The sequence below is a fragment of the Platichthys flesus genome, chromosome 3, assembly GCF_949316205.1.
Source record: "Platichthys flesus chromosome 3, fPlaFle2.1, whole genome shotgun sequence".
Lineage (NCBI taxonomy): Eukaryota > Metazoa > Chordata > Actinopteri > Pleuronectiformes > Pleuronectidae > Platichthys > Platichthys flesus.
In genome coordinates, this window is record NC_084947.1 from 2796962 (window position 1) to 2808012 (window position 11051).

At 40.2% G+C, this 11051-nt stretch overlaps 1 protein-coding gene across 1 annotated transcript; it reads right to left on the reverse strand.

Moving 5' to 3' along the window:
• Positions 1–1223: 1223 nt before the first annotated feature.
• Positions 1224–10316, reverse strand: LOC133933441 (uncharacterized). The gene is made up of 2 exons (XM_062380556.1): positions 8386–10316; positions 1224–3883 (listed from the first exon to the last, which is right to left on the reverse strand). The coding sequence occupies exons 1-2, from the start codon at positions 10049–10051 to the stop codon at positions 2079–2081; spliced, it is 3471 nt and encodes a 1156-aa protein (XP_062236540.1). The 5' UTR covers positions 10052–10316; the 3' UTR covers positions 1224–2078.
• Positions 10317–11051: the final 735 nt, after the last annotated feature.

Here is an 11051-nt window from a genome sequence, read left to right on the forward strand (position 1 = left end):
TTCAGATCAACTTTTTAAAGTAAATGAGGGTGAAAACATAATATAATACACATCTATTAATATAGATTTATCTTGGTCATAAAGGAATGTTTATCTCCATATTTGGAAAAAGAGTCAAATCAATTTCAAAGTTCTAAGACTTTTACTTTCCAACATGAGAATGAAACTGAGTGAATTTGAGCAGCAGCTTGAACTTGGTCAGTTTTAACTTCAGATTCCAGGTCAGCCAACAGAGAGCAGCAGATCTCTGTGTGAACTCTGTGTTCTTTCCGAGTTCTATTCCAGTGATATGATGCACTCACAATTCAAAGATTGAAAAGAATCACGAGCTGGTTAATGCAAGAACAAAAAATAGACGTAAGAGAAGGAGGCATCAGTACATTTGTATATTTCAGAACACAAATGTGAGAACTGGATGAGCCATTAAAGACATTTTTTATTATCTAACATCAATAAATCAACAGCATTTTCAACTGGCAGGGATAATCTGATATGTCAATATTAAAAAAAAATTTGCTATATTTTTTACATTGTTTTGTAAAACAAGATACGAATGACATAACAATAAACCACTCAGTAAAATCCTTCAGGCTAAAGACGACAGAAATAAAAGTTGTGTGAATGTTTTTCCTGCAGTCTTTCACCCTTTGCATTCTTTATTTACAGTTAATGGTTTCACCTTCATTTAATTATCATCTGTCTCTCGTCCTCATTGTTTTTAATTGTATATAATTATGTTTATTTGCCCTTTGGGAGATTTTAGGTGTTTCAGCTTCTTCTCTCTTGCACAAGTTCTTGTTCACTTTGGATTCAGCCACATGTGTTTTAGTGAGTCTGTTCTTCCACACTGAAGTGAGAGAGAGTGTGTGTGTGTGTGTGTGTGTGTGTGTGTGTGTGTGTGTGTGTGTTATATGAACCCAGACAGGATCAGCTGACGGACTCGGGGATCAGCTCTCTGCGTTCCATGAGCACCTTTTTTGGCTTTTGGCTCTCGTCCATCTCCCGGTTTAGTTCCACAGCTCGTGACCTCATGATGTTTTCTTTATTGTTCATAGGATGATCAAGGTCAGAACTAATTGTATAGAACATGGCAAGTAAAATATAAGAGTAAATAGGTATAGAGAGAATACAGAGAGTAAATATGTATACATAAACTGGTATATAGTGTGTGTGGCAGCAGGGCTGTTGCAACACAGGCAAATGAAACACTCAGAGAGGATGACTTGAGGTTAATAAATCAGGTTTATTGTTTGTTTTATTTTATACATTCAATGTTATGATACTTAAAACACTCGCCTGCCCAACGGCCTCAGTTTACAGTTGTTGGAAGCAATGATTAATTTAAACTTCTCAGTTCAGAATCAGAAGATGAAGACAGAAATCAGTATTATGTTTGGTTCAGTTTTCACATTAAACTCCTCATCATCACATCTTCAGTTTATTTCTGTTGATTATTATATCATCATCATTATTATCAATGGTAATTTTTAATTTTTAAAACGTGTCTCTGCACGTCATCACTCACGTCATGATTATTGATGGTATTTTATTTTATAATTTGTTTTCTGAATATCCAGTGGTGAACTATGTTTTGTTTTGTAGGGCCCGATTGAAAATGTAAGGATTATTATTTTTCAGATAAATTAATTGGCTTTTTGAGGCTTTAACATGTTCAAAATGTGCAGAAAATTAGAAAGTGGTGAAAATGTACGTATTCTGGAGTAATTTACCATGGGCGTGGCTCAACGGTGCCCCCCCGAGCCCCTCAGAACGCAACAGGAAGCCCGTTTTGCATTTAGTGGCCATTTTGGTCATATTCCACATTTTAACATTGATTAAGAAAATAACAGCAACATTAGTTCTTTCAAACACATTCATGTCAGTGTAATTATAGATTTCTGTCTTTACAAAGTGAGAACTGAATATGTGTGATAAAGGAAGGTCAGTGTTTGATTGACAGCTGATCTCTGTGCGGAGCAGAAACCTCACCACGACGAACTTTGATCAACAAACATGGAGACAAGAGAAGTTAAAGATTTAAACACAGAATCTAAATCACTGTTTTTAATGACTCGAGTCTATTTGAGTTTACAGAACTCAGCTGTGGCTCCAGACCAAACATTAACTCCAGCATAGAGACGCTGAGTGAATGTGGTCTGGACTCTGTGGAGGAGAGTCATGGTGTCAGAGACTCTGTAGAAGGACAGAACACCTGCACTGTGATCCAGGTACACTCCTACTCTGGAGGACACAGGACCTGACACTGGAGTCTTGATGCTGTTGTAATAAAAGATATAACTGTTTCTATCACAATATAATGACCAAGATTTATCATTGTATCCAAACAGACATTCATTTGAGCGTCCTGCTCTTCTGATATTCTTGTATGTGACTGCTACACGAACTGATCCTCTGTCCTCCACCTCCACCTCCCAGTAACAACGTCCAGTCAGACTCTCTCTACTGAGGACCTGAAGCCTATTAGTGAATCTGTCTGGGTGATCAGAATAAGACTGTTCTTTACTCATCCATGTTACTTTTCTGTTTCCTTCAGATAATAACAGATGTTCGTGTGCTGTGTTTGGATCCAGTGTGATTTCCTGTGAATATCTTAAGAAGTCAGCTCTGGTCTCTGGCTCTGGTTGTGGCAGTAAAACATCCACTTGAGACACAATCTGTAAAATCTCTGTCTCTGTCTCACTCAGAATGTCCTGTAGTCGACCTCTGACTTGGGACACAGCTGCTGTCACGTCCTCAAAGTTCCTCAGAGGACGGATCCTGATGCTGGATGAGTGTGTAGATCCACAGGGTGGTGACAGTGAGGGGTAGTTGTGTAGAAACTGGTTGTGATCCTCTGTGTCTGAGAGCTGCTTCAGTTCCTGGTCTTTCCTCTTCAGCTCAGTGATCTCCTGCTCCAGTCTCTCCTGAAGCTCTCTGACTCGACTCACTTCAGTTTCCTGCTGGGATCTGATCTGCTGCTTCACATCAGAGCTTCTTTTCTCCAGCAGACGGATCAGCTCAGTGAAGATCTCCTCACTGTCCTCCACTGCTTTATCAGCAGAGCCATTGAGGGCCTTCTCCTCCTGTTGAAGCAGCTTCACTTCTTTCTCTGTGTCCTGGACTCTCTGCTGGATTGTTTGTCTCCTCAGCCCGAGCTCTCTCTGCCTCTCAGTCCTTTCTGCTGCAGCTGTAACTGTGTCGTGGTCTTTATGTTCATCCACAGAGCAGAGATAACAGATACACTGCTGATCAGTGCGGCAGAACATCTTCATCACCTCGTCGTGACGAGAGCAGATGTTCTCCTGGAGCTTCTCCGAGGGCTCCACCAGCTTGTGCTTCTTCAATGCAGCTGACTGAAGATGACGCTGGAGGTGTTTTTCACAATAAGAGGCCAAACAATTCAAGCAGGACTTGATAGCTTTCAGTTTTCTCCCAGTGCAGACATCACAGGCCACATCTCCAGGTCCAGCATAGCAGTGATCAGCAGGAGCAGCTTGGAGTCCAGTCTTCTTCAGCTCCTCCACTAAATCAGCTAACATGGTGTTTTTCTCCAGGACAGGCCTCGGTGTGAAGGTCTGTCTACACTGAGGACAGCTGTAGCTACCTCTCTCCTCCCCATTGTCCCAGTGGGAGTTAATACAGCTCTTACAGTAGCTGTGTCCACAGCCAGTAGTCACCGGATCCTTCAGTAGATCCAGACAGATCGAACAGCAGAATCTTCCTCTGTCCAGGTGAAATTCCTGCTGCGCCATTTCAGCTGCTGCCAGAGACAGAAGAACAGTTTGACTTCCTCTGAACAGATACAGAGCTCTGCTCCTCCCCCTCTCGTTCACTTCCTGCAGCGACTCAGCTCCCACAGTTCCCAGCTTGTTGTTCACTGGTTCTTACACTGACACACCTGTGAAGGGAGGAGAGACAGACATGTCCTGACTGGGAGGAGCTGGTTGTATTTGAGGAAGAAGTTGTTGGTGTTTCAGGTTTTACTGCATTTCCCAGCGGCCTGTTCTCACCTGGTGTTAAGAGGAGATTCAGTGAGAGGCAGATTGTGTTATCCTTCATTCACAACACACAATAACAATTAAAGTCAAATCAAACAGATGCATTTAATAATAATAAATCACATCTTTATTTATAAAGCACATCTAAAAACTAACAAAGAAAAGCTCGTAAAAATAACAAATACAAACTCACTCATCAAAGAATGAAAAACTAACAAAGTAGAATAAAGGTTAAGCTAAGTTTAAGGTCGTCTTTACTGTCCCTGAGGGACCATTTGGCTTGTAAACAGTAGTTACACACAACCCATACACATCATAACACTACATACACAAAAAGAGCACAAAGAATCCATTAGTTTATTTTGTATTGCTAATGATGATGACGATGATGAAGGTGATTATTGGTACTAGTAGTAGTATTGTTGTTGTTTTTTTACTCTCTGCTGTTGTTGTTTATTTGTTTATTTATTTATTTGTAACCTCCTGCTCTTGATCTTGGCCTCAGCCGCAGTATGAATGAAAGACCTCCCAGGATTGGTCAATCCTCGACGCGGGGGACAAAAGACGGAACGGGATTGGTTGACGATTCAACAATGGCGTAGAATCGTCAACCAATCCCCCATGTTAACAGGGGCGTGACATAACTTTTATTAAATGTATTGTCTTACTTGAGATGTTTTACTTTATTACTTGCTGTCTTTTATTTTTAGAAGGATTATTTGGCTTCTTTATAATGCGGTGCCATTTAATAATAATACAACAATTATTATTATTATTATATGTATTATAGTTGTTATTGTTGTTGTTATTGTTTTATTTAATTGAACAATTTAAATCCACTGACAATGATTCATGGTTTAACGTTGAGGCATCTTACTTTGAAAGGTAGAGCTGTCCAAAATCTGGTCCGTTACTGTCTCTCCCTCTTTGACTTGATGCCCTTCGGCCTCAGAGGTGAAGCAGCGACACCGTGTGGTCATACATGTTACATGTGCCTCTACACATTAAAAAACAAACACACACTCAGTTTACAAATATGATTTTGTTTTGTAATATTTTCATTGGAGAATACACTAACCAGCCGTTAAAGGGCTGGAGGCTCTTTTCCATTTCAGATGCCTCAGTTTTTTTTCATTTTACAAACTCAGATCAACTTTTTAAAGTAAATGAGGGTGAAAACGTAATATAATATACATCTATTAATATATATTTATCTTTGTTATAAAGGAATGTTTATCTCCATATGGGGAAAAAGAGTCAAATCAATTTCAAGGTTATAAGATTTAACTTTCAAACATGAGAATGAAACTGAGTGAATTTGAGCAGCAGCTTGAACTTGGTCAGTTTTAACTTCAGATTCCAGGTCAGCCAACAGAGAGCAGCAGATCTCTGTGTGAACTTTGTGTTCTGTTCAAGTTCTATTCCAGTGATATGATGCACTCACAATTCAAAGATTGAAAAGAATCATGAGCTGGTTAATGCAACAACAAAAAATAGACGTAAGAGAAGGAGGCATCAGGTTCCATTCACTGAAATGTTATGTTTAATTATGTAAATTATGCCTTATTTAATTGAAGGCCTGATTTGTATATTTCAGAACACAAATGTGAGAACTGGATGAGTCATTAAAGACATTTTTTATTATTTAACAATCAATAAATCAACAGCATTTTCAACTGCCAGGGAAAATCCAAAATGTCAATATTAAAAAATGTTTTGCCATATATTTTACATTGTTTTGTAAAACAAGATACGAATGATATAAGAATAAACCACTCAGTGAAATCCTTCAGACTAAAGACGAATGTTTTTTCTGCAGTCTTTCAACCTTTGCATTCTTTATTTACATTTAATGGTTTCACCTTCATTTAATAATCGTCTGTCTCTCGTCCTCATTGTTTTTAATTGTATATAATTATGTTTATTTGGCCTTTGGGAGATTTTAGGTTTTTCAGCTTCTTCTCTCTTGCGCGAGTTCTCGTTCACTTTGGATTCATGTACATGAGAGAATCTGTGGCTACATTTTTTTTTTATAGAACTGTTAGAGCCCCTGAAGGTGTGTGGGGATTATGCTTATTATCTAGTCATCATATATGATCATTATTTTTATAGCTTAAATGACCCACAGATAAGATTAACTAATGAAAACAGATGTTTCTCCACAACAACAGAAAAACCTCCTAATCTAGCTGTAGAACCTCTCGGTCCAGATGTGTGAGGTTGTGACGGAGCAGCCGTTCACCTCTCACCTGGTTCCTCTCCGTCAGATGTGATGGTGTTTGTTCGGCTGCTTCCAGGTGAAGGAGCTGCTCTGTCCTGGAGTCGTTTACTCTCGTCTCTGTGACGCCACCGGATTCGACAATGAGCAAGAGAACAACATGTTTGTGTTGACGCTGGACTTTGACTGGTGTCACAAACAGACTGGGAGGTTCAATCAGACATTTTGAATCCAAAAAGGATCAGATGCAGCTGGAAAAGTCTCTATTTAGTTTATTGAGTTATTATGCACATTCTCTGCATTATGACTTTTTGAGTTTAATATTGAATGTTTTTTTATTTTAATGTAAAGTTTTTACATTGTCATTGTTTGGTTTCTTTATTTTCCAGCACAATATTGCTTATACGACCAGATAATGATAATATTTAGATTATATTGTATATAAGAAAAACTGTCTTGCAATAAATGTTCAGAAGTTTACAGGTAAACAATTAGAGACCTAACAAAATATACTTCTCAAGTTGATTCATTTCAGATAATTATTTGATATGATAAAAGGTTATTTCTATGAGCCTGATAATTATTTGTTAAAGATTCATAAAGAAGCTGAAAAATTAGCGTTAATGGTTTGTGTTGACAACGCATTTTCTTAAACATAGTGTGTTTGGGCTCTTGAACATCAAATCTCATATCTGCCGTCGAGGAATTTTGTCAAATTTTTATCAGTTGTTATTTAAACTCAAAGATGAACTGAATTGATTTCAAAGTTCAAAGGTCGCGCTGACCGTTCATGAGTGTGGGAAAACTATTATGTACTCTACAGCTGCACTGGTGAGGAAAACAGGCCACTAAAGCAACACATGGATTTTAGTGAAGATTAAATTCCTGAGGTTTGAGTTCATTACATAATCTATAACCAGTGAAGTGGATTAAGTAGTTATTATATTGATCAGTGGTTCTAGTAACCTGTATCTGAGCTAAATTAAAGTTTTGATCCCAGCTGCAGAACATTCAGTCAGTGAAGCTGCAGAGAAACACTTCCTCGTCCACTTTAACATGAAACACAACTTTTGGTGGAGGTGGTGATATTTTATTATGTAACTGAATCTGATGCTTGACCCAAAGTGTGAGGACACCAAATCATTTCCTGCTCCAGTTCAGCCACAAGTGTTTAAGTGAGGTCTGTTTTTCCACACTTAAGTTAGAGAGGGGGTGTGTGTGTGTGTTTGTGTGTGTTTGTGTGTGTTTGTGTGTGTGTGTGTGTGTGTGTGTGTGTGTGTGTGTTTGTGTGTGTTATATAAACCCAAGATCAGCTGACGGACTCTGGGTTCAGCTCTCTGAGTTTCTTCAGCACCTTTTTGGGCTTTTGGATCTCGTCCATCTCCCAGTTTAGTTCCACAACTCATGACCTCATGATGTTTTCTTTATTTTTCATAGGATGAACAAGGTCAGAACTAACTGTATAGAACATGGAAAGTAAAATATAAGAGGAAATAGGTATAGAGAGAATACAGTGTGTAAATATTTAGACATAAACTGGTTTATAGTGAATGTGGCAGCAGGGCTGTTGCAACACAGGCAAGTGAAACACTCAGAGAGGATGACTTGAGGTTAATAAATCAGGTTTATTGTTTGTTTTATTTTATACATTCGATGTTATGATACTTAAAACACTCGCCTGCCCAACGGCCTCAGTTTACAGATGTTGGTGGCAATTAATTAATTGAACGTTTCAGATCAGAATCAGAATTCTTTAATTTGTTCAAGTATATTTTCATATGCAGACATAAAAATTGAATTGCTGTTATTATTTCATTACTGAATCAGTTTGAACTGGAGCACTTCATTCCATTCTGCTTTATATTCGAAGATGAAGACAGAAATTACCAATTTGGACAAATTCAAAATTTTACATTGATTTAGAAAACGACAGCAACATTAGTTCTTAATACATTCATGTCAGTGGAATTATAGATTTCTGTCTTTACAAAGTGAGAACTAAATATGTGTGATACAGGAAGGTCAGTGTTTGATTGACAGCTGATCTCTGTGCGGAGCAGAAACGTCACCACGACGAACTTTGATCAACAAACATGGAGACAAGAGAAGTTAAAGATTTACACACAGAATCTAAATCACTGCTTTTAATGACTCGAGTCTATTTGAGTTTACAGAACTCAGCTGTGGATCCAGGATAAACACTAACTCCAGCATAGAGAGGCAGAGTGAATGTGGTCTGGACTCTGTGGAGGAGAGTCATGGTGTCAGAGACTCTGTAGAAGGACAGAACACCTGCACTGTGATCCAGGTACACTCCGACTCTGGAGGACACAGGACCTGACACTGGAGTCTTGATGCTCTTGTAATAAAAGATATATCTGTTCCCATAACAATATAATGACCAAGATTTATCATTGTATCCAAACAGACATTCATTTGAGCCTCCTGCTCTGCTGATATTCTTGTATGTGACTGCTACATAAACTGCTCCCAGCCCCACCTTCATCCCCACCTCCCAGTAACAACGTCCAGTCAGACTCTCTCTACTCAGGACCTGAGGGTGATAAATGAATCTGTCTGGGTGATTAGAATGAGACTGATCTTCACTCGCCCATGTTACTTTTCTGTTTCCTTCAGAAAATAACAGATGTTCGTGTGCTGTGTTTGGATCCAGTGTGATTTCCTGTGAATATCTTAAGAAGTCAGCTCTGGTCTCTGGTTCTGGTTGTGGCAGTAAAACATCCACTTGAGACACAATCTGTAAAATCTCTGTCTCTGTCTCACTCAGAATGTCCTGTAGTCGACCTCTGACTTGGGACACAGCTGCTGTCACGTCCTCAAAGTTCCTCAGAGGACGGATCCTGATGCTGGATGAGTGTGTAGATCCACAGGGTGGTGACAGTGAGGGGTAGTTGTGTAGAAACTGGTTGTGATCCTCTGTGTCTGAGAGCTGCTTCAGTTCCTGGTCTTTCCTCTTCAGCTCAGTGATCTCCTGCTCCAGTCTCTCCTGAAGCTCTCTGACTCGACTCACTTCAGTTTCCTGCTGGAATCTGATCTGCTGCTTCACATCAGAGCTTCTTTTCTCCAGCAGACGGATCAGCTCAGTGAAGATCTCCTCACTGTCCTCCACTGCTTTATCAGCAGATCCATTGAGGGCCTCCTCCTCCTGTTGAAGCAGCTTCACGTCTCTCTCTGTGTCCTGGACTCTCTGCTGGATTGTTTGTCTCCTCAGCCCGAGCTCTCTCTGCCTCTCAGTCCTTTCTGCTGCAGCTGACACTGTGTTGTGGTCTTTATGTTCCTCCACAGAGCAGAGATAACAGATACACTGCTGATCAGTGCGGCAGAACGTCTTCATCACCTCGTCGTGACGAGAGCAGATGTTCTCCTGGAGCTTCTCCGAGGGCTCCACCAGCTTGTGCTTCTTCAATGCAGCTGACTGAAGATGAGGCTGGAGGTGTTTTTCACAATAAGAGGCCAAACAATTCAAACAGGACTTGAGAGCTTTCAGTTTTCTCCCAGTGCAGACATCACAGGCCACATCTCTAGGTCCAGCATAGCAGTGATCAGCAGGAGCAGCTTGGAGTCCAGTCTTCTTCAGCTCCTCCACTAAATCAGCTAACATGGTGTTTTTCTCCAGGACAGGCCTCGGTGTGAAGGTCTGTCTACACTGAGGGCAGCTGTAGCTTCCTCTCTCCTCCCCTTTGTCCCAGTGGGAGTTAATACAGCTCTTACAGTAGCTGTGTCCACAGCCAGTAGTCACCGGATCCTTCAGTAGATCCAGACAGATCGAACAGCAGAATCTTTCTCTGTCCAGGTAAATTTCTTGCTGCGCCATTTCAGCTACTGCCAGAGACTGTAGAACCAGTTCACTTCCTGCAGTGACTCATCTCCCACAGTTCACAGCTTGTTGTTCACTGGTTCTTACACTGACACACCTGTGAAGGGAGGAGACACACATATGTCCTGCCTAGGAGGAGCTGGTTGTGTTTGAGGAAGAAGTTGTTGGTGTTTCAGGATTTACTGCATTTCACACCTGGTGTTAAGAGGAGATTCAGTGAGAGGCAGAGTGTGTTATCCTTCATTCACAACACACAGTAACAATGCATTTAATAATAATAAATCACAGCTTTATCTATAAAGCACATCTCCAAACTAATAGAGAAAAACTCAACAAAAAATACAAATACAAACTCACTCAACGAAGAATGAAAAACAAAAAAAGCAGAATAAAGGTTAAGTTAAGGTTAAGGTCGTCTTTACTGTCCCCTGGGGGCCAGTTGGTTTGTAAACAGTTGTCACACACAACCCATACAAATCATAACAATACATACATACACAAAAAGAGCAAAAAGAATCCATTCATTTAGTTGATGATGATAATGATGATGAGGATGATGATGATGATGATGATGATGATGATGATGATGATGATGATGATGATGATGATGAGGATGATGAGGATGATGATGATGATGATGATGATGATGATTATTATGATGATTAGTAGTAGTAGTTGTAGTATTGTTGTTGTTGTTTCACTGCTGTTGTTGTTCATTTGTTTGTTTATTCATTTCTAGCCTCCTGCGCCTGATCTTCGCCTCAGCCACAGTTTGAATGAAAGACCTCCAAGGATTGGTCAATTCTCGACGCGTGGGCCGTAAGACGGAACGGGATTGGTCGACGATTCTGCAATGGCATAGAATCGTCAACCAATCCCCTACGTCAAAAGGGGGCGTGGCCGACCCACGGAGCCGAGCCGGTTGAATGGGCGGGCTCAGCGATTGGCAGTAGTAAAATGACGTGGACGGAGCCGGCGGGGCAGCCAGTGACGTGGC

What these genes read in the sequence shown, in the direction of transcription:
- LOC133933441 (XM_062380556.1), bottom strand. Translation starts at nt 10,051, where the DNA reads ATGGCGCAGCAAGAAATTTACCTGGACAGAGAAAGATTCTGCTGTTCG. An exon ending in ATCCACAGCTGAGTTCTGTA is followed by an intron (nt 3,884 to 8,385) that starts AACTCAAATAGA and finishes TGTCAGTGTAAG; the next exon opens with AACCAGTGAACAACAAGCTG.